General features: G+C 39.5%; 1 protein-coding gene across 2 annotated transcripts in view; it reads left to right on the forward strand.

Moving 5' to 3' along the window:
- The first annotated feature begins 689 nt into the window (after positions 1-689).
- The window catches only part of LOC103141206 (low-density lipoprotein receptor-related protein 1-like), a 76,585-nt gene continuing 52,936 nt past the window's right edge, over positions 690-24,338 (forward strand). For both annotated transcript variants that reach the window (XM_016673637.1, XM_016673638.1), the window contains exons 1-5: positions 690-827; positions 16,744-16,881; positions 23,138-23,257; positions 23,471-23,599; positions 23,778-24,041. In XM_016673637.1, the coding sequence (XP_016529123.1) occupies positions 16,815-16,881; positions 23,138-23,257; positions 23,471-23,599; positions 23,778-24,041 (580 nt within the window). In that variant the 5' untranslated portion in view covers positions 690-827; positions 16,744-16,814. The remainder of the gene's footprint in view (positions 828-16,743; positions 16,882-23,137; positions 23,258-23,470; positions 23,600-23,777; positions 24,042-24,338) is intronic.

Below are 24,338 nucleotides of genomic sequence, written 5' to 3' on the forward strand. Positions count from 1 at the left end.
GAGTATTGACAGAGCGATGTGTTAAAGTTTAGTTTGAGGAGCTTCTTTTCCTTTTGCTTTCAGGAAGCAAAAAACAAAAGAAGAGAATCGTGGGAGCGGGGTCAGGCTTTTGGAGGGTCAGGAGTGTTGCTGTGGCATTGCTAGCCTGTGGTACACCTCAACAATCTGTGCTGACTAGCTGCCCAGAACTACTGTGCACTGCAGCAGTTTCCCATGGGTCAGATGGTGACTGAGTGCCCAGTTATATCTTCGCTGTGACACATGAAAGAGCCTTTGTGGCTAGAATTGAAAAACACCTTAAGGGTAATAAAAAAAAAAATAAAAAAAAAGCTGAAAGAAATTAGATGTTTGCAAAAGGAAGGAGAAACAACCAACAAACCCTCAAATAAAAGGCACCACTGTTGGTTGCCAACATGAAAACCTTCCTTTTTTTTAAATTTAGTGTGCCCTGGAGTAGTTTTGATACAAAAATGTCTTTGTAAACTTAGATTAACCTTAATGTGTCGCTTTACGCGACTGAGATAAAATCTGTATAACTCGAAGCTGAATATTTTCTACCTAGATCATGCTTGTAGAAAACTGCACATTTAAAACAAAATAATGCAGACATTTATCATGAGCTTTAACACAGCTATGACAAATTTACAACTGATAATACCTATGTTTTTATTTGATCTTTTTTTTAGGTCCCAAATCAGATGATCCTCCCAAGACTTGCAATCCTAAGCAGTTTGCCTGTAAGGACCATGTGACCTGTATCTCCAAAGGTTGGCGCTGTGATGGGGAGAAGGACTGTCCAGATGGCTCGGATGAATCGCCAGATATCTGTGAGTACGCCCTGATAAATGGCAACAACTCTCTGCAGGGTTGTGTTCTGTCCAGGCCATTGGAAATTATTAATTTTTGCTTGGTCAATGATTCTTTTTTTTTTTTTTCCCCACAATAGTCTTTTCTTTCTCCTTCCTCTCAAAAGACACATCTTCTTTTCTGCACACGACAGTATAAATTATCATCTGCAAATGGCTGCAAAGAGACAAAAGTGCAACACAGAGACAGTTTCGTTTGTGCCTGAATAACGATGCCGTTTTTGCCCTTTCTGCAAAGGACACAGCTTTGCTGAATTATAGCTCTAATTATGCAGCCTTGTTTAGTCTGAACCTCTCGGGTCTGTCTGCTCTCGTCTAGGCTCCTTGCAGTCTCTGAGAAGCCTAGGTTCTGGCCACTTCCACTTACAATCTCTCGGGCCGTGTGTCCGTAAACCGTCGTGGGTAAAAGCATTCCTTTTGTTTAAATGCAGGCACTAATGGTGATTTTTACCATCTGGACGGTGCCACACCTTGCATCCGTCATGCCACAAGCACTCTCACCACAAGGATTCTTGCCATAGTCTGGCATGCAAAGACAAGCAACTGACGACAAACATTAAAACACGGGTCATGGATAGGAACACAACAAAGTTTTAGCACAGTGGCACCAACTGTTTTATATGGTTCACTGTAACATGATGTTTTATGCGGCATGTAACTGGGAGGGTTGTCATGAGATCTTGCACCATAATAAAACATATTTTCTGCCAAAGTCGGGTCCAATTACCGCCAGCATGTAACTCTATCTGGTGGAGGGAGGAAGAGCTTTAAACTTGACCTCCTTGTGCATCTTTGCCTGAGACTCTTAATTTGAAGCAAGAAGGGAAGTAGCTCTTCAGTTACCCTGCTATATCACTATTGCCAACTTTGTCGTTGTATTTAGCGTCTTTCCAGACCCCTCTAACGACTTCTTTTATCCCCTAAAGAAAAGTAAATTTTTTTCTGTGCTATTGAAGATACTGAAGAAACCTTCACCGCTTTTAAGCTGTTTCAAATTGAAATGATCAATCAGTTTGTAACCACTGAGAGTTCAATGACTGCTTACCCACTGTGTGCCAACAACGCTAAACCTAGACTTTCCTTGGGGGTTTTCCTATCAATGCTAAAATCTACAGGGCTCAGTTAGAATAACTGAGACTGAAAGACAGACAAGACACTAATAAGCTGTATAAGCACCAGGAGATTCTGCGATTGTCTAACAAATTGTCCTTAAAGACTCTGAAGTTGGCATTGGCTTCAGCGCTCTCTGTTGGCACTAAACTGCTTTTTCACAATTCAGGTAATTTACATTAATTTATTTGGTGGGCTTTACATTTATTTGTTGATTTCAGAAGATGGCTCTGTATGCATTTGTAGGAACTAAACCTGACTTTCAGTGGAGTGGCTTGTCTTTCACTTGGCAGTGGCGACTGACATGATGGCACTGTAATAAACTGTTATTTATCTGACAAGATAACAGTTTACAAGAATATTATAATTGCCTTCTGCTTCAGATCTCCTTCCTGGGTTTAAAGGAAAAAGTCTATTTCAGTTTTTATTTGTGTTTTTTCCATTTTGTACAGAGCGCAGACCACATTTGTACATTTGCAACTGCAAAAGTGTATTGCAAAGAAGTTTTGAATTTGGACTTTCATTTACTAAATCCCACATGAAACTAACAGAAAACAGGGCAGATCTTACTCTCGGATAGATCAAATTTCACTCCTCGATAGATCTGCTCTGATTGTTGCTAGCTGCTAATCTCGGTCACAAAAACCTCCCAAAGTGGGGGGCTTTCAACAAAATTTTGAGAAGGAAATAATCAGTTTGGTTATGTAAATAGCAGCAATCTTAGGCAATTTCATCTATGTGTGCAACACCTAATTCATTCAGTCCAACCACATTCATCCAGTTAGTGCCCTTTTATGTTAAGCAGATGAACTGAGTGAGTTTTCCACAGCACTTATGTAATTTAGTGACTCAGACAATGCTGTGATTCATCCTCTGCAGGGAGAAGAGGAAAGCAGTGTTTCACCAGAACATCAAGATATGTTCTGCTCAATTACACTTTCCCCACTGGTGCACTGCTCTACCTGCTGTTTTACTTTTAGCTTGCTGTTCCTCTCCATCACTGTTGGTTTTTGAGTCAGCCATAACTATGCTTTAGTTACTATAAAGCACCTCGCCTCGTACAGCTTACAGTTTATTTGCAAAAGTAGACAAAAGTCAGGTGCCTGGTAAGTTAAAGTGCAACCACATTTGGATTTTTATCCACAACTATTAACTCGTTCTGTTTATTAAATTGAGGAAGTGTTTGGAATGGCGAGCTGCTGCAGCTAAAGCTAGAGTGAATGAGCCTGAAGGGGCATAAAAAAGAGAGTTAGAAAGTTTGGAGAACTGCTTTGGCTCTGGATTTTGTTCTTCACGCTCATGTAGTTCAGGAAATCTTTTTATGGTCCCTTCTGGTGGAGTGTTTTTTGTAAAAATGTTCTAAGCATAAATTTGAAAAGAAAGCGTCTTATGAGAAAATCTGACCAAACGTTGCTGTAAGCGGATATCTACTAAGCTGTTACAGTGATTAGTACAAACAGAAATGTTCCTACTTTTCAGGCCTAAACTGTCATCTCTTAGTTTTAGTCTTATTCATGTGGTAGCTGTTTTTTTCTTTTTTCTTTTTACATTGTTGTTAAACGTATTTAAGAAATATTCTTTGAATTATTTTGAGATGTCTTTGATGCATAAATGGGATGATCTTGTAATGTCTGTAATTATGATGGCCGGTGGGTTCTGGAGGTAGAAGTTTGTCCTGTAACTTGTTGGTTGCTGGTTCGAACCTCAGTGACACCTCACTTCTGTCAGAGAAAGGTTCAGCTGTGGCTACAGTGTAGCTCACCACCATCAGTGTGTGAATCGGTGAACGACTGAATATTGTGTGAAGCACTTTGGAGTCTACTGGACTAGAGACCGTGCTATGCAAGTACAGGCCATTTGCCACTTCTGTTGGTTTCCAAACTTCTGCCTTTTCAAGGAATCTCCTGTGCTTTTTTTTGTTGTTGTTGTTGTTTCTGGCATTTAGTATTGTAGATTTAAAACAACTTTACTCAGATTAATTGGGATGTTTTATAGCCTCAAATTGCAAGAATTGCACTCTTCAGGAGAAAAACAACAACTGGTTATGGACAGTAATGATGTCATTGCTCTACACATTTAAAGATGCTAAAATGCATGCCTTTAAATCTACCTGTATGTACTTCATCTGTTGTGATATTGTCACCAGTTTTTATTTTTTATACCTCTTTATAAACAAAAGTGAATGTTGTACAGAAGGTCTTTAACCTCCTGTGGTAAGGTGTGTGTTAATAAGAATAAGACCGGTGATTTTTGCATCACAGCATTAGTAAATAGTGGCAACTTCTTAGCGTTGCATTCATCCATCATTCATTCTGTGTATCCATCCGTTTCCTTTGCATTTTTAATATTTAAAGACGGGCCCCTTTAGAAACAACAGTCATGAATTCATGGTGAGCATTTGTACTTATGCTCCAAAATGGGCAAAAATGAATGGAAAACTCTGTGAATTTGAGCCATTCAAAGTGCGGAAAATATCCCAACATTTTATTTAATTTATTATTATGTGGGATATTTGATTATTATGAAAACTTATTTGAAAATGATTTTAAATGTTGCATTTTTGCACCTAGTTCTGCAAGTGCCTTGCATTGTCAATAAAATAAGTCAGTTGTCAAAACATTTATTAGGGATGCACTGATATCAATATTTTGAGGACAAATTGATAACCAGTATTAATATTTCTCCTATGGCCGATAACTGATACATGCCAATATTGGATACATCTGCCTTCCCTTTCAACACCATGAAAAAACAACCACCAGCCCTGAAATTGTTTCTCTCATTCAGTTCAACGCCCACAATCCTGCATTGGGTTTAAATTAGCAGTAAGCCACGATCATCAAAATTTACAGAAAAATAACTGAAATATGTCAATTTGTGTATTGACTCTATATGAGTTCTATTTTTTTTTTTTTATTGAATTGCTGAAATAAGTTCACTTTTCAATTATATATCCACATTTATTGAGATGTTAAGGTGTAATTTAGCCACATCACGCAGGAAGACGAAGCATGGTTGGGAAGGAATTTGATGACGGGGTTAACACCTGCATGAGTCACATTTACTGACAGAAAAATGTATGAGAATCTGTCCAGCAGTCTGGCTCGCCGTCAGCCTTACTCAGTATCCAACATATTAACGAGCCCTCAGTCTAAAGATGCTGACATACGCCATCAACATGTCAGCTGCTCATGGGATGCAGTGCCAGAACTCCACTACAGAAGCAGAAGTCTGTCTTTAGCTCCTCAGCATAATTACAGCTTAGATGAACAGCTTGGAAATGACTGGCAATTAGATCCTCAGACAGTATGGTGCTGAGAAGGATACTTACTTCCCGCAATAGCTACTAGAAGAGCAGACCAAGGACCCACATGAGACGGGGATATGAATTTGCAGTACCCATACGCTGACGACATCTAAATTTATAAACATTATGAACAAAACAGGTGGGAGAAACAAAAAAAAAGAATCAAAGATCAATCAAAGATGATTATTAAGCCAAATTAGGGCAAGCTATGAAGTTTTCATAATAACCCTCCAGTCTGAGAAAGAAGGGAATATTACAAGCAGATTGTTAATTGCACTTTTCTCAAGCATACTTTTCAAACATTCTGAAGCATAAACAAGTGTTCGTGTTGGCATCGTGCACCACCTGCAGAGTCAGTCTTTCATTAACAGCCAGGACAGACTGGGGGGAGGCAGGCAATCCCTCACTGGGACAGGAGCTCAGCCAAGCAGGGAGAAGACGGGAGGACTCCGCAAACAAAACAGAATAAAAAGAGAAAATAAAATAAAATCCTTTTTCTTTTGTGTCTTTATGTATCAGAAAACTGTTTTTGGCCATATATAGCAATTAACTTGAATTGGAGATAATGTCATAATTATAGTAGTAGGCACCACTTGGTTCTCTGACGACATTAACACACGGAATTAAACTGTGGTTTGGTACATGTTGGAACAAAAACCTAAAGGATGGAAATTTTCTTGAAGCTGAATGCCAAAAACAAAATAATGAATGCAGAACTGTTTTTTTTTAACCCCAGTTGGACAAAGAAAACTTACTACAACTATGTTTTCTGCTACAGCAGTAAAATGTATTTTGATACCTCTGTCAATTTTATTTATTCATAAAGTAATGCGGAAAATATTAACATGTCTATAACAAATTTTTTGGCAAGCATTTTATATCTCAAATACATAGCTAGCAAAATTTACTTTGCAAAAAAAAAATAGACAATCTAAGTTGCTTTCAATTTTTGACACTCACATTTTAGTAAAAGATGAATTCTTGTCCCCAAGAAAGGAAAAATGGTACTTTTATTGCTAAAATTGGAATTTAAGAAGTCAAAAACGCAGAGAATTCATGAATATTTGTCATGGACCGTATTGACTGGAGGTGAAAATCACGTTTGTGGTACTCTGTAAACAAACATTTGTGTCCAAGAGGTGCAAGTGATTTATAGGACTTTAGAGTGCTAATATTTGCAGTCTTCTTACTATGAGGAGGAAGCTGTACAGTTTTCTTGTTTCTGACATATCAATGTTGACTGAAATCTAGTCCACTGAAAAAAACATAAATTTCAGCCATGTGGCCTAAAAATAAAATCTTAAATTTATTTTATGGTTGTATGTAAATCTAAATTGTTGAAAAGTTAGTTTATGGGCTTGGCTAGTCCTTTCTGTGCTCATCAAAGTGAGAAACAGTTCTAGCAGTCCTCTTAAACACAAAGTTACTATTGTTTGCGCAGAAGCTTGATGCATTTAATACTTGTTGATTTTATTAATATGCCAATTAAGTCACAAATTTTCCGTCAGTGAGATGTTGTGAACTTCCAAGTACATGGTGAGATGACCCAGCTTAAAGTAATAAGCGGAAAGTGGCATGGATATTGCATTAATGGTAAAGATAGTGGTAAATGTGGGTGAATCATAACTGATATTGTAAGTTAGCAATAACATCACAATAAAGAGCAGCCCGACTCCTTGGCTTCCATCCTTTTTTTTTTTTTTTTTGCAAAGGCCTGTTGATGTCCCATTCATTTTCCTCAGGCCTGATAAAACTGGGAAACAGCTGAAATTGACCCCTGACAATCAGAGTTGGGGATCACCATTTTTGTTTTTCTTTCTGCTTTAGCAGATCTGATTAGTGTCTTTTCACTTGTGGTCCTTTAGAAAACAGTCAGTTTAAATTGATGACTGTTTAACCAGCCTCTTCTGAGCATAACATACTAAGGAGGCCATTCACTCATTTCAATCATCAGTTCAAAAAATTAATGGACATAGTTGTTGCCGACTATGACATTTATATCCTCTTCTTTTTGGAGAGGCATGAGGGAGGGACGTTTTAGCAGGTCGGCCTGCTAAGTCTGGTAACGTGATTAGTGATTTTTTTTTTCTCTTTTCTCTCTTTTTTTTCTTCACACGGCCATCCCCATCGGTCCTTTCCCATTATTTAAACCTAAGAAAACCTTTCTGTCTCGGAGCAGTGGTAGTTCAGAAGAAAGAGCAGCGTCTGTCAGTCCAAACGTCTATGGTTCAATTTAAGTGTCAAGCTGTCTGAAAAGGTAACTGAACCCTGTTTTCCTCTCCTGCTTTCACAGGCATGTCAGCTTTAGTGTGACAGATAGAGGGGAGTGCATTTTAGCAGGTGGTGGTGTGTAGTCTAAGAAGTCACGAGTGAATGTCAAATCTGAATAGGTGAATGCGACTTAATAATGTGAAATGTGCTTTTGATGATTGGGAGGACTAGAAGGGAAACATGAATGCAGTCGCTTTCTCTTATTCTAAGCTAATCTTGCTTTTTCAGCTGCAACTCTCTGGAACGTCTCCGCTCTCTAAATCAGCTTGTCTTCCTTATTGCCTTACAGAACTAAAAACATTGCTTTTCTTACTGGCTTTTGCAGGTTAGTACAGGTTTAAGTGTTGATTGCAATTTAATTGCTCCCACAAAGAATTAGTCAGCCGTCATTTTGTTCATTGTTGAATAATGAGTCGATTTTTGTTTTTTTACTTGCAAAACTTTGCTGAGTGTTTTCTTGTGCTTTCGTACTCTTTAGTGGGCACTGTACTATCTTAATGTTGCAGCTGAGATCAAGATTCATCAAACTAAAGAACTTTTTTTTCACTCTGTTATTGTCCAATGTTGGTGAATATGTGAATTTCTGCCTTAGTTCCTTGTTTCTAGCTTTCAGGAAAGGTTCCCAGCAACAGCCTCATCTGCTTTGGCCCATATGCTGCAAGGCTCAACCTGTTGTGAGATGTTATTCCACATACTTTTCTTGGTTCTTTCAGCTGCTGATGGCTTTCTTTCTTCTTGAGCCAGCTGAGTCATTCTCCTGACCTCTGAATCATGCATTTCATTCATTTACTTACTATTCGCTAGATATTTGCTCATTTTCTGACCATTCTTTGCAAACTTGAGATATGCTGGTGCGTGAAAATCCCAGTTGACCAGCAGTTTCTGAAATGCATAAACCAGCAGCACATCTGGCACCAACAGCCAGCCATGTTTAAAGTCACCTTGATCTCCTTTCTCTTTCCAGTGGTGAATCTCAGCTTAAACTTCAAAGAGTCATCTCCATGTCTGGAAACTTAAGTTCTTTGAGGTTGTGCCACATAATTAGACTGATTGCTATTTTTGTTGGAAAGTCATTTAACAGATTAGCAGTTTGTTTATTTTGAATTCGTCTCCAGCTTCTCTTGTCTAGCGTCTAAGGAGTCGGGCACATCAGAGAAAACAAATGCATGCTTTTCGAAACTATTGCAATCTAATCTTAGCTGGTTGTTCTAAACTCTTTCTGCTCTACCAGAACCCAGCAGTCAGGGTTCTCACTTAGGCGCCAATAGCGATCACCTTACTCTTTTACAAGCATAACACTGACTGGTAAAAACATTCAGAGTTTAGTATAAAATCCTGTAGCACTGCCTGCATGGCTTTTAGTAGACAAAGCTCAAACCTTGCTTTTTTTATAGTAGGACTCTAAAAGATTGGGGTGTTTTAAATATTTCCAGTATTTAGTTGCCTTATTTGCTCTTTGTTCCTTCGTTAATATGTAAAATAACCGAGGCAGCCCTTCTTTCAAAAGATATAGACGGAGGGAATTTGAAAATGTTGAAGGCAATAGCTTCGATTTTAAGCCATCCGGTTCAAGATGTCGTTGTGTCAAAACTGAGATTTCTGCTCATATTTCTCCTCAGAGCAGTCCCTACGAAAATAGACAAACTCCTTCTGTTTTTATGTCGAGTGAGTCTGTGTGCAATTATGATTCTTGCATGAACCACATTCATTGTGGTCGAGCCAGAGAATAGGAGCAGATGTTTGAATAAGCCTTTGCATGTAAGCACTTTCTCCATCTTGAGGACTGCTTGCCACTGAGGAATCTCTTTCAACATCAAAAACACCTTACGCAACAATTGTCTGGGCCTAATTCCTTATTGGACTTTGTTTTTTTGTTTTTTTTAGCCCTGATTTAGCATTTAAAAAGGACTACAAAGCAGTGGTGGAAATGGATCTCAGTCATGCAAATACACTTCCCTTCTTTCTGCTTGCAGTGTAATCTCTGTCCATTTGCAGAGAAAATCCTGTAACTGATGGTAGATACCAGCTGTAAATAACAGTACTTATGAGGAGCCATCAGGTGCAGGGCAATTTATCCCTTTGCGTTTTAACATAAGTAACTGAGGTTCTGGTTGTTTCACCTCTGACTTTTTCCTAACACAGAAATGAGATGTCTGCTGCAGGACATTTCCTACCAACCATGTATCATTTTGTAACCGCCAGAGGGAAGTTATGTACACACTCTGAAAACTAGCATTTCAAAGTATCCATGTGTTTTTTGTCAACAAAAAATTAGCAGTTAGCAACATGCATAATTAAAAGCATAATTAAAATGAGTAATGTAATTAAAGTGTCTTCTTGTCTTAAGCAGGAGAGTTTTGAGTTCTGACTCCAAGAAGCAAGAGCTTGTTTAGAGTTATTTTACTAGATCAGATCAGATCAACCCATCATGTTTTTCAAGTTAGTTGGCCCAAACTGGAGATCAGACTTTAAAATGAATCAAAATGGGGTGTAATACAAGCGTTGCAGCAAATAATATGCAGTTAAATTGTATGTGGGATTTTTTTTTACAGTTGTCTCCATTTATTTAAGTATAAATACTTGTACAATAAGTACAATTTTACAAAGAGGCTGATAGAGTCATACCTGACACGGTCCTCCTACTGTTTGGAAAAAGGCCCAGCAGAGACTGCAACAAATAATTATGTCTGCAGAGAGGAGCTTTATGGATGATATTCCTTCTATATCCACAACTTGAATGGGTCTAAGGTCAGAAAAAGTCCCCACGTTGTCTCTCTCCCATGCATTCTGGCAGTAATTCAGCCACATCTTTCTCATAAAAAACAAAACAAATAAAACCTGTATGTATGCATGTATGCATGCATGCATGCATGTATACATATACAATCAAAAATGCTCTTATTTTTATTTCCCTTCTTATATATTTGTATTTAAAATGACTTTGTTGTGAGCAAAGTGGAACCAAAGTTTTGTTTTCCCAAACTCATAAACAGCTGATTCTTCTTCTTATACATAAACACACACACGCACACACACACATGCATGCACACACACACACACACACACACACAAATCTGTTCTTACTTGTGCTGGAAAGTAATTTTAAGTGGATATTTCTTGGAATGCAGCTTCATAACGAAACTGCGTTACCCCAGGCCAGTGAGACTAAGGTCATTTAGTGCAACAGCAGCTTAATCTGTAGCACATAGATTTCAAATGCGTGTTGATTTGTTGGAACCAGACACTGACTTTTAAATGTACATTTTAAAATCTAATTTGAGGAGTTTATCTACGCAGTTGCTTTAGCAGGATCCTTTCCTGAAAAACACTCCCAGACATGTGGTACAATTGGCCCACACACACTCGGGACATGCTGTGTCCTGGGACTGAACTGCTAAAGAGGTCTCTGCAGGAGGCTGGGGGCCTCTCAGCTAGATTATCTGTCCATCACATGCCCTTGATGTCCCTCGAAACCGCAGTCGTGTCCCGCTCCCTGTGACTTGCATGCCTGAGCCACAGCTCCTGGACGATGGAGTCGAAGTGACTGCTGGGTTTTTAGATTGTTGTGGAGACATGGAGTGATGGGGGAAGGGAGGGAAAACAGAAAAATGAGCAGGTTAGCATTTGGGCTGAGGAGAAAATGGAATTGGCTTTGTTAGACTTAGATCCTCCTTCTGTAAAGAAGATATTTTACAGTACGGGTGGGTGGTTGTATCGGGGTCTTTTCATGACTTGAATCAGTGATGTAGTTGCAGGGGAAACCATGTGGAGGCACGAGGGGCTGGAGAGGCAGTGCATCAGCCGCTGCCTCCACAGAGGAAGAAGCAAAGCCCCGTAAATCCCTCCGGTCTGTGGCCCTGAGCCTTCCTCAGCTTCACCAGCCTATAACACACCACAAACACAGGACTTTCTCACGCCATGCAGGCACCACTTCTCCTCCTCTGCTGTCTCCTCCACACCCTGTCTCTTTCTTTCCGTCTTTTCTTCCCTCCAGTTTCCCTTTGTGTTCCTTCCCTAAACCACACATGAAAAACTGACCTCGTGTCCATCTTCCTCATATCTCATCCTCCTATCGGCAAGGATGATGTTTTCCTAACTGTCTTTTACTTGGTAACTTTTAGCACCGTTCCTGAAAGTGCTCATTCTATCCCCTGAACTTGATCACCTTTTGTCAGGTTAAAGTTTGTGGTTGTAACATCTTCTTCTTTGGATTTTATGTTATGGGTGCGCACAAAAAGCGGAACAGAAAATCTAAAATATGTCATGTGCATCTATATTTTGCTGCCTTTTGTCTTATACCTCCAAGTAAAATCCATCCATCATAAAACCTATCATCCAAAAGTTGAAAGGGATGATGGCAAAACTGCAAACCTTGCAAAATATGACCATCCACCTAAACTGACAGGCCGTGCAAGGAGATCATTTATCAAAGAAACAGCCAAGAGATCGGCAGTAGCTCTGAGGGACCTCATGTGGAACGACGTGTCACTCGGGCAGCTATAACTGATGCACTGCACAAATCTAGCCTTTATGGAATACTGGCAAGAAGAAGCCATTGTTGAAAGAAAGCTGCAGGAACCCACATCGGATGTGTCCTGCAAACCGTGAGGGGGACTTGGAGCCAAAGCGGTGTCCATCTAATCTGACTGACGTAAAACTGTAATGCAAATAAGAATGAGCAGAATATTCATTCATATGTGTGTGACATTGCATGGATGACCCTGAAATAACCATCTCCTGTGGGAAATCTTAAAAGAGTTTTTGCTGCCATTTTCAAAGCTAGCAGTATTGGATTCACTGTCAGTAACATTCGCGTGCTCAGTTGTGCTTCCCTTCCATTTCACTGTGTGCAAACATACAAGATGCTGTGGTCACAGCTCTGTCTTTGGTCAAAGTGGCATGCTGCATGGGATGTGCCCCACCTCACACATGAAAGCCAATTCAGCTTGGTGGCCACTTTCATTGTTGCATCTATTCACTGAACATATTAGCCTCCGATATCTATTTGCAATATACCATTAAATGTGTAAATGGCTATTGTAGTGGATTTGTCTCAGATTACATTCCAGTATATGCAGGTAAAGTTATTTATAATTCTTGCAACATAATAATTGATATGTTTTATGTTGTGGCAGAGTGTATTGCACCATCTAGTCGACTGTGTACCACTGCTTCCTTTTTCTGTTTTTTGGCACAGCCATTGGGCTTGTTGTGGAGTCTGTTGTATAATGTAATTCCAGAGTGCTGAGAGTTGGTCAGTGGACGGGCCCGGCTGTCAGAATGAATAACACAATAATCGGAGCTGACAGCAGACTGTATTGGAGTCAGTCAGGGGGCTGCCATGGAACCCTAGAGCAGAAGGAAACACAGGCTTTTTAGAGTCCAGACAAAGGATCGACAGGGGCTCTAAATTTAATGCCATTGCATAAGTATAAGAGTCCTGAAGGGCGGGAGATGGTCGGATACGAAGCTGGAGGTGTTGAAAGAAGACATTTAAAGAAAAACCGCTTCCACTTTGCCTCATGTCCACATAATAAAATTTGAGTGATGGTAAAAAAAAAAATAAAAAAAAAGGCGTTAATGCAAAACGGGGTGATGGAAACACATTTGGTGAATAAGTTCTGATATTTCAAACTTTCCCATATACTGGTGGGTTTGTGTACAAAACTAGAGAAAATTTCTGAAGGCTGCAAACCTCCAGCCCAGAGACGACTGTCAGCCGAGGGAGGCTGGTGAGAGGCTAGCGGGGACTGGAGTGGTAGAGACAGGGGTTAGGTTAAGATTTCAGATCTGTGGGTTTTAAAAAGACTGATTCAGATTTTTGTCTGGTTTCAATAGCTCTTTGAGAAATATAATGTATTAAGATATAAGAACCAATGTTAATATATTTCTGTCCTTCCTGATCCAAGTGGTCATTATTTTTTATATTTGCTGCTGAGCCGACACCTCCAAGAAATCACTAAAACATTTTTTTATGAGTTACCGTTTTAATCTGTCTTTAGCGTCTTACATGAACCATTAACATGGCTAGCATGACCAAAACTCTCGACTGTGCGTTTAATAATTGTGAGGTTTCCAAAAGCTTGCAAACATTTTTGCGTCCAGTATGTTCTTTACCATATGATCACATATGACAGACTAGGGGTGATGCTAGAGCAAATTTGCTATGTTATGTTCAGCCTTCCTGTTATCCGCTTCATGTTTTGCTCTCTCACTTCTACCAAATTGAGTTGGTCTTAAATCGGTAACCGTATTCACAACAAACTATTGCGATCGATGTGACCTGCTATAGCTAAATTTAGTTGTGTTTACTTATCAGAAAAAGCTCAGCATTGCAGCTGGAGAAGTTGAAGTGCTTACTTCATAGTTTAGTCAAGTCATTTCATGACATAATGTCGATCCCTTTTTTGCAACATATCGTTCTTTAAATGCTCCTCATGATTGGGAGGATGATTACAATAAAGACTTTTAAAAGTAAAAGCTCTTTGGAGATACAGCATGGTACAAAATGTAAACATGCTGAGCTGAGAAATTTAGTTGTCCTTCTTCTCAGATGCCCTATAGAAACATAGGAGTCTGTGAATGAGCAGCTCTTGTTGTCGCATTGATATCAAGTTATTTTTCAGCGTCTCCACGTATGAGGAACCTTAATCCCTGATTCGGTGTAAAAAAATGAGCTGTTAGAACATTCAGTGCTCAACACATCCCTGTTTGTGAAATAAGTTTACACATTTTAAAGCTGGGAGAGACACAAATTCTTTCAGCTAATGTCACTTGGATGACTTTCAGTCTCACATATCTTACTATACTTCCCTAAAAACTGTTGACAGATGCTAAACCCTTGGCAGGATTTAGTTTTTTCTTAGCATTTGCCGTTTATGTAAAAATCCCTGTGTTGGCACTTTATTGAATGTAAATGAGGTTGGCTTAGAGACACAGGCTGTAGGAGGGCTGCTAATATGCTAACATCCCATTTCTTCCATAATCCAGATGTATTAGAAGTTCATTCTCTCCTCCAGTGTGATACATTTTTCACAAAGAGTCCTGTGATGCGATCATCTTTTTAAGCTCAAGTTAAAAACAATCGTTCTAACAGATAGCATTTGTGGTCTGTGAGGTAACTATGGATACGGAGGATAGTGTCGGCCTGAAAACACAATTTCTCAGTCTTTCTCATTTCTTGTAATAATATTAATGTTTGGAGTTACTGGGCCTACCAAAATTACCCTGCATACATCAACAACTCATCCTCAGTTTCCCCCCCCTTTATAACATCTGCTGACCCATTTTAGAGAAACACTTGGAGGAAAGAAAATAAAGTTCAACTCCTTCTACAGGAAAATATATGCAGAGTTCTAAGACGCATACGTCTCAAGCTGTTCAGATTTGCATGTCTCCTATCACTGTCATGTCTCCTATCACTGTGACAGCTGTGACATTTTCACAGCTGTCACGGTGAAAATGTGGCTCCCTCTGACCCTCATTTCTGGTTACATGAGAATTAAGTTTATAATAAATCAAAATATGTGTTCCTACAGTAACGAACCAAACGGATTTATTTTGATGGCAAAAGTCACAGATGCCTTAAATACAGCATAGAGATTGTCCTCAAGATGTTTTGGATTAAAATTCAATAGACTGATGAGACAAAGGTTAAACTTCTTTAAAGTGTGTTTTTTGTTACATCTAAGCTAAAAGTCAGACTGCATTTCAGAAAAAAGATCTTCGGTGGTAATGTGATAGTCTGGGGATGCTGCGCTGCCAAACTGTCTGTACGACTGAGATCTTACAAAATCCAGAAGGAGAATGTCTGGACATCAGCTTATGATCTTAAGCTCAAACACACTTGGACTAAGCAGCAGGTTGGTGGCCTGAAGCAGAGAGCACCTTTGACAGGCTCAAAAGTATATAAGAATCTAAACATAAATCCAACTGATATGCTGCGATTTGACCTTGATCAGGACATTCATGGTGACAAAACCCTCAACTGTGACTGAATTAAGTCAATTCTGCATTGAAGAGTTGTCCAAACATCTACACAGTGATGTTGTCCAAACATCTACACAGTGATGTGAAAAACTAATTGCCAGTTATTTAAAACATTGATATTTTGTGTACTCAGGTTATCTTTATCTAATGTGAAGCTTGTAGATGTGTCAAAATGGCAAAATAAATAAATAAATAAATAAATCTGTTTGGTTCGTTACTGTAGTAACACATATTTTGGTTTATTATAAGATTAATTCTCGTGTAACCAGAAATGAGGGTCAGAGGGAGCCACATTTTCACCATGACAGCTGAATAAGTTCAAGATCAGAGAGTTTAGCGATAGGGGACATGTTAATCTGAACAGCTTGAGACGTATGCGTCTTAGAACTCTGTATATATTTTCCTGTAGAAGGAGTTGAACTTTAGTTTCTTTCCTCCAAGTGTTTCTCTAAAATGGGTCAGCAGATGTTATAAACGGGGGGGAAATTGAGGAGGAGGAGAAAGAAGAGGAAGAGAAAACGGCAAAGGCAAACTGTTTGCAGTGTGGGCTGAATAGAGAGAGAGAGAGGAGTGGGAGGGTGAGAGCGCAAAGGAGACTACATCTTCTTTATATTCAGATGTTTCATGTGTTTGACAAGAAAAATCTGCTTTTGATGTTGCATATTTTTCATGCAAACGATCACATGTTCAGGATTGCTCACGTTGATTATTTGCGTTGTGTTAAAAGCGGTATACACAGTGGCTGCATGATCTCGCTCTGTGCCTGAAACATGCTGGGAACATTCAGTTCTTCATCAGTCAGAAGGTTAGAAAAAACCAAAAAAAAACAAAAACAAAACATCAACCCACAGATCTTCATTATTCTGTGACAATTTGATCTTTCAGTGTCAGACAGAGCGGCCCTGTTCCGGGTTCTGAGACAATAAAGAAGGTGTTGCATCCGCTGTTCATTGATGGCTACTGTCTGTTGTTGTTAAGGCCGTGAAACCTGCCTCAGAAAACGAAGGCGCTAGAAAAACCGGCTTCGTGAAGATGTTATTTGACTGGCTGAGGTTATTCATTTTCACCACTCCTCTTTTCTCATGTTATTTCATTTCTGAGATGTGCAAATAATCTAAACGTAAACTATAGATGAGCGATCAAAAACAAAAAAAAAAAAAACTCCTGTCCTAATATTCGGATGTTTTGCTTGTCTTCCAGGCTCACACAACAGGCCAAACCAGTGTCCAGTCAATGAACACAGCTGCTTGGACCTGGATGTCTGCATCCATATGAGCAAACTGTGTGATGGAGTTTCTGATTGTTCGGATGGCTGGGATGAGGGACCTCACTGCAGAGGTAAAAACCACTCTCACATTACCCTCCTTTGCAACCACAGAGCCTCGATTATGCCTTTGGTTTAAAAAAAAAAAAAGGCAAAAAAGTAAACCAAAAAACCGCAAAAGCAATTGGAATTAAGCCCCCCAAAGAAATTGGCCAAAAGGGAAAAATTTGCAAGGGAACGGTTCAACAAAAGAAAAAAAAAAAGAACGGGAAAAGAGGAACCAAAATTAAAACCCCCCCAAAACTTAACCCCACGTAAAAAAAGGTTTCCGGGTTTTGAAAAAAAAAGGGAATTTTTATTTTTATTTTTTTCTTCATGGGGAAAAATAACTTCATAAAGTAGCTCAGCCATGCTGCTGTCATCCTTGATCCTGCCAGATAGCAAACACCCAGACACAGCTGAAGAAGAAATCCCATAAGATGTGGTATTATTATTATTTAGAAACACCAAAGAATGAAATAATCCGTGCAGTATTATTTTGTTTTAGCTGATTGAGTACCTAATGTTTAATGTCGTTAGAGGATTGCTTTGTTTTCAGCAAGGTGGTCTTGTGGGAATTACTGACAGAGAACGTTTTAGATTTCAGACATACAAACCTGTTCTCTTCTAGGAAAAAAACAATAATTAGAAAACAAACCAAGGACACTTCTACACAGTCCTTAGATAACAACTCCGACCCTGAATCAGGTCGTCTGTTCTAGTAAGTCTGACGCATCAATCCTCGCTTCTGTCACCTGTTGCTAAATATTATAGAGCTGACTATTCTTTGTTTGCTGTCATTTAGAAGTTTTTGATTTAACGGAGTTATCAATTGACTTTTTCATCTTCACATATACTTCTTAATGTTTTTATTTTTATTTTTATACTTTATTGTCTCTTCCTTTTTATTTGGGTATTCTGTCCTCAGCACACCATGGAGAAAAAAAATAAAAATCTCCCATGGCACCACCTTGCTTAAACAATGACCGAGTTAATCATGAACACAGAGTGGAGCCTTTAGAGCCAATTAATCAGAACATTGAAGTGTTATTAGTTTAGGCCTGAAGAGCAGGAGCGGGGCACCGTTAGGCTGATGAGACCGTAAAGAGTAGGTGCCTGTGTGGTGGTCATCGCTGTCAAAGTGTTTTGCACAGCAGCGATGAAGTCATCAAGTCCCAGCTTGCGCTGCTTGTCCCCGAGGCGATGAGTCCAGCTGGTTTCTAGAAAAGGACAATGGTTAACCCTTTGAATGTTCGTCTGCTTCTCGGTGCCTGCATGCACAGTCATGTGCGCGCAGAGCAACAGTCACGCTGTGATGTCCTTGCTCACACACAGGCAATGTGTGTCGGCCGGGCGGCTGTTTGTGAGCCTGCCTTATTTTGGGGAAACTCTTTTACAGGCACCCTAGTGTTTGCTTGTACAAACCGTTGGGCTGTGCAAGTATACCTGGCCGCCGATTTCTGAAAGCGCACTTTGTTGTTATACTGAAGTAATTCTGCCAGTGTTGTTGACAAGGCTGGTTAAAATGGTCGAGCGTGACGTTGATACGGCTAAAATAAACCGGGCTTTGTGAAGACTCTGGGATATTGTGGTTGGTGTTGGTACCGAGGTTTAGATGCAGCCGAGCTTCTCGGACCTCATGTTCAGAGGTCCATTTGATTAAGATGGAAGATTCAGGAAGCTACTGACTAGCGTTATGAGGAAATGCCACATTATGGTTACCGGTACATCTTTTTATCGGTTTATTTTGCTTTTTATTAATAATAATGAAAATTATTATTATGGACTGGTGGAATTGCTGTGTGTTGTCCTGCGTTGAGGTTTTTTCTGTCCTGGTTAGTTCAGCTCGAACTTAGTGTGGCCTAAAAACAAGGTGCAGATTGAGTCTTGGTCCAGATCTAAAGCCAAGACTTTAAACATTTTTCAAATATTGCATTCAAGGTGATATTTTTCTTTATTTTTGTTGTTCAAATTAAATATAAAAACCCAGGTGTTTTTCAAGTCCTTTGACCGTCACATTCCGACTTTATTTTACTATTTTCAACGTTTTCATTTATCCACAAAGTCAGATTTGTATTCTGTGTGCTCTTTTGGCAGCCTGAGCTTTAATAAAGGACTATTCTGGTCTCTGTAATAAAATTTGTGGAGAACCACTGTCATTCAAATCATTTAAGGTAAACCACTCGATCCAGTGAAACACTAAATTGTCCTCTTTGACTTTATATCTTTGAAAATCTTATAGTGAAAACATTAATGTGGTTAATTCAGTGCTTGTAATTCCAAGGTCTGTTTCAGTTTATGTGGTTTTAACTGACAGCAGTGAGGTTTTTTTTTCTTTTTCTTTCTGGTTTCCTTATAGATAGTATCTTTCTTGTGAGCTGTTACTGACACACCAGAAACTGAAAAATCAGGTCATGTTGGCACTCTTAAGCATTTTACTTTGCATTGATCATTTTTCCCCCTCTGTCTTTTCAGTAGATCTTTGATTATTGCAGAGGCCTCATGCAGGCTTATATGTGCACTCTCACCAGCTATGACTTAAGGATTTTGAAGCTGCCTGTGCACAGACAGATATTATCAACTTTATTCACAAGTAGGTCTCGACCTGAATTAGTTTATTGGGTGCTGTTAGCAGAGCTGTCTTGCTTGATAAGACATATTTTATTGCCAGTCATTAGACGTCATGAAGGGTAGAGATACTAGAGTTTACGAGTAATTGTGTGCTTCTTAACGGGGAAAAAAACTTGAGCATTACGTTTGGTCCATAATTTAAGCTACCATTTGTTTGGGAAAGTTCAAACTTTATTTATTTAGGTTTTTGTTATTGGTGCTTTCGCTGTTTGGGTCTGAATGTGGTCACTGTTTGCTCATTACTCAAGCTGCCGCCCTGCATGTTTACAAATGGTTACTTTGACCCCTTTTTGATTACGAAGCCTTTAAACGGCTCCCAGTAAGTACGCGCACTGTTGGTGTGTTTTCCTGTCTGTTTCAGGGTACTTGAAACCTTTTATAGCCACACTCTTTTCTTTAACTTGGAAGATGCCAGACATGCACACACCCTTTATCGGTATAAATATTATTAATTTCACACAAGATTGAATTTTGTGAAAATGTTCTGTAATGCAGAAGTTAAAAATTACATAACTGTCCTTCAGCAAGCTGCAGATGAACCACACACCTTACATTGCCTTTAATAACACCCTGGCATAATTGTCACATAGATATAACCCCCTTTTCTTTCAAAAATCCTGAAGTCCATTTAAATCAGTCGGTTTCCTGCCACTTAATTGTCTTTTAAGCAAATCTATACATTTTCAGTAAAGCTGAAAATGCGCAACCATTTCAAAAGCTTAATGTTGGTCGGCTTCATCCGTTCCAAAACCGTTTTTGTCATCTTGATGATCGTTCTGACGAAACTTCTAATTACATTACAGGAAGCTAAAAAAAATAAAAAAAATAATTTCACCGATACCGTTTCTAAGAAGAAGGGTGCCAAATTAAATAACCTCAAACATGCCAGTGCCTTGTTGATGGCTACTAAAAGCATGTTGTTTCCAAATGTCTACTTGTTGAGACATTTAGCAAAAATGTCAGCGAGCCTTTAAATATTATTTTAAACTTGTTTAGAGAACATCCATCTGTCGTTAATTTTGTTTTTCTCTCCCTCGCCTTCCCCCAAAACAACAAAAACCAGAAAAACTTCTCACCCCCAGATGAACTGTTGACTCGCCTTATAATCTAGTCTGAGTGGCAGCCAAATAGAGATTTGTCTTTTGATTCATGCTTGAAGTAGAAATGAGGTAATGTGATAAAACACTCCATGAAACGTGTAAGCTCCCTTCAGGAAGCCTGAAAAAGGAAAAGGCATGTCTGGACTAGTTTCTAAACAGTGGAGAAAACGAGGAATGCCATGCAGACTTCAGCATGATTGAATAATCTGTTGTTACATTTGGGATTTTGTTCAGTTTTTGCCTTCAGTTACTGACAGCAAAGGACAAAATTGTTAAATACACTGAGGAACTAAAATGAGTTAAGTTGGTTAAGTATGGCGATCAATTGGAGCCTCTTTTCCAATGATCTAGAGTCAATTTTTGACAGGTCAGTAAAGAAGTGTGATCCTTGTTAGAACATACTCTCCGTCCAGGTCTGGCTCTCCTTGGATAATGTCCCAACCCTCTCTGTGATATTATAGAGGCGTATGAGTTGCAGCTGCCCAACGTTGTTGGAAATTAGAGGAAAATGCATTATTTGTTCTGTCAGATTTAGTTTTTGCATGTTGACTCACTTCTCTAAATTGGCCTCAAGTACTGTCAGCTTGTCTCCATGTTGCCCTGTGATGGACCCGGCGGCTTGGACAGGACGTAGCCCACCTGTTGCCCAGCATATTTATGGATAGTTGTTCAGGTGTTTCAGCATCTTGCCTTAAATCAATATGATGCCATTTGCCCTAAGAAAGGTCAGCAAAATGCTTCTGTTACCTACATGAAAGCGCATAAATGTTTTCATCTATGCAGTGACGGGACGAGTTGCTTCATCCATTGGCCCTTTAGCAAACATCCAAAATCCTTCCATTGGCTTGAGGTTGTCTAACTGTGTATATTTTTTCTTTCCTCGTCCTTATAACGTCTTCTGTGTCTGCCTTTTTTCCAGTTTGCTAGTTGTCCTTTCCCGCTCTTGCCTCAAGCTTTTGTTTTGTTTTTTGTTTTTTTTTTCTGTAGCTTTTTGAACTACCCGGTCAGACATGGGCATTCCCAGGTTCTTGTCTCTTAATCTGATTTCATGTTCCCTGAAGAAGTCCTAAGATTAAGATAAAATATTGATCAAGGTTTCTCAAGCGTGATGGATCACAGAAGGGAATGCTTGTCAAGAGCAGTACTTAAGTTTGTGGAGCTACAATTCCTGTCAATAGTCATGCAGTTGTCTAAAAATGAAAGAATAACTCCTTATCATTACTTTTATCGTTATCACAATAGTACCACAGGATATCGGGATAAATCTTTAAGTTTATATCGCCCACTCCTACTATCAAGTAAAATATTTTGTACCGAGGATTTTGTTTTCAGAATACCAAACATATTATGAATAGTTTGGGTTTGTAATATTAAACTATGGTATTTGTTCATATTGGGACACCCACAGCTAGACACTAGGGTACAAAGTGGAACACAATGACCCTGGACAGAGGTACACAGTGTGAGTATTTTAGCTCTCGAGTTGCCTGTGGTCTCTCCCAGTGTGAGGCTCGGTGAATGGATTCGATGTGGGCCACAGTGTGAGCTGGGGGACTCTTTCTTTCAGATACGCCACAACAAAAGACTCATTATGACCCAGAGTGCCACAGGCTTTATGTAACAAGGGCCCTTCACTGGTCTACTCTTCACTCTTCACAGCTAGGCTTCCACTAGTTACTCTTTGCATGACCAGCTGCCATATATTTGTTGGTTATCGCGGTAAATAGTCATATTTTCTTGGTTGTCTTTATTTCTACTTGTGTAAAAGGTGTCTAAGTTTTGACGTTTATTTAAAAAAAAATAGCATCCAGAAATATGCTCAATCATGTTTTTTGAACAGCTTTGTTGTTTTACCTTGGTAGTTTTGACAATAATATAAATAATATTTTGCAAAAAAAATAACTTCAAATACATAACTTCACTGTCCGATGCTCCTAAGGTCGTTAGACGAATAATGAGAAGCACTGTTGTGATCACGTGCTGAAGGCATAGTGTTGGAAAAAGCAGGAGCTTCTTAAAGAGACAGAGGCCCAATTTCAAGGTGTTGAATTGGGTATAAGTAATGTTTGATATATGCAGCAGGTAAAAATAGTTACTTGATTGTGCCTGGAAAATGCAAAATACCACCACTTTAAGAACCACTGCTGCAGACATGATTTGTTTTCACCCAGTTTCATTTACCAGACTTCTTAAAAAGGAAACAGCACAAAGTCCAGGGCATCTCAGGCTTTTGAGGGCTTTCAAAGCAACAACCTATAATAGGAAGCTGACCCTACTTATCTTAAAGCCTAGACATACATCTGCATGCACACCCACACCCTGCAGAGGCCACGATGAAAGGATGTTTGGATTCCTCTCCCTCATTTCCTGCCAAAAGATACATCCTCCAGTTCTCTCGGAGGGTTGTGAAAGAAGTAATCCATAATCTTTGTGACACCGGTTATGTCTGGGTAGCACGTCTGTGTGGAAAAATTCATAGGAATCCTAATTACCTACGTTGACATTTCATTTTTTTTAAAAATAGTGCTTAACTCTGGATTTCTGTTTTCTTTCTGTGTAGAAAAAGCACCAGAATGTGCCGCCTTTGGGTGCGAGTTTCTCTGCGGAGTGACTCATGACGGGCCGCGGTGCTACTGCAGAACGGGTTACGAGGTCGCTGCAGATGGAAAGAAGTGCAAAGGTAGGTGGTAATTTAGCAGATGGATTCAAGTGCAGCCTAACAAAGTCTAAAAGCAATCATCTGATTGCATTTACTGCAAAAAAAAAAAAAAACAAACAAAAAGAAAACAGATCGTTTTTGTCTGATTATTTTAGGAAAAAGATAAATGTGTTCAAGGTTTTATGAAACAGCATGTTCTGTAATACCCGTTTTCCTGTGTTCTTTGCCTGGTAGATTTCAATGAGTGCAGTGTGTATGGGACATGCAGTCAAACGTGCACGAACACAGAAGGAGGCTACACCTGTAGCTGTGTTGAAGGCTATCTGCTGCAGCCAGATAACCGCTCTTGCAAAGCCAAAAATGGTGAGTAAAAATAAAAACAAAAAAACAAAAAGAGGCAACATACACCAGTATTTACAGTTTCCACTGGGATTAGAGAGGGTTTTCTGTCTGCTGTGGGAATGACTCATTAACATCTGTCACGTCTGCGTGGCAACTCTTAATGTTTTTCTCCCGTATGCTTTGCAAAATCTTTGCTCAGAGCCGGTGGATCGTCTGCCTGTGCTGTTGATCGCCAATCTCCACGGCATCCGATGCACATCTCTGAGTGGCTCAGCGTCCCGACTGTCTGTCCCACACACCAATCAGACGATGGCGATGGACTTTATATATGCTGAGGAGACGGTTTGCTGGATAGATGTGGGTGATTCCCCCGCCGCCACTCAGCTGAAGTGTACCAGTATTCAAGACCTGAAGGCGAACAGCACAAGCATCCGACCCGTCAACATCACCCTCAGCTTGCACCGTAAGTGTTTTTTTTCCCTCAGTATTGCACAGACTGGCGTTGGAGTGACGTTTGTGAGGCATAGATCGAGTCTAAAGAGGATTTGTTTTGGCTTTTTGTCTGACGGTGGTTTTCTTCTCAACACTCTTCCATGCAGACCAGATTTATACAGTGTACAATTAGTTATTGTTCTGCTGAGTGCTCCAGCTGAGTTGGGAGTATCAAGCTCCATGGACCTCTTGGTTTGTGTTTCTTGGATTGTTTTCTCTTCCCATTCTGACAGTTTAGGTGGACATGCCTGGTTATGTCTGCAGATGT

The sequence above is a fragment of the Poecilia formosa genome, unplaced genomic scaffold, assembly GCF_000485575.1.
Source record: "Poecilia formosa unplaced genomic scaffold, Poecilia_formosa-5.1.2 Scaffold80, whole genome shotgun sequence".
In the NCBI taxonomy this organism is placed as follows: domain Eukaryota; kingdom Metazoa; phylum Chordata; class Actinopteri; order Cyprinodontiformes; family Poeciliidae; genus Poecilia; species Poecilia formosa.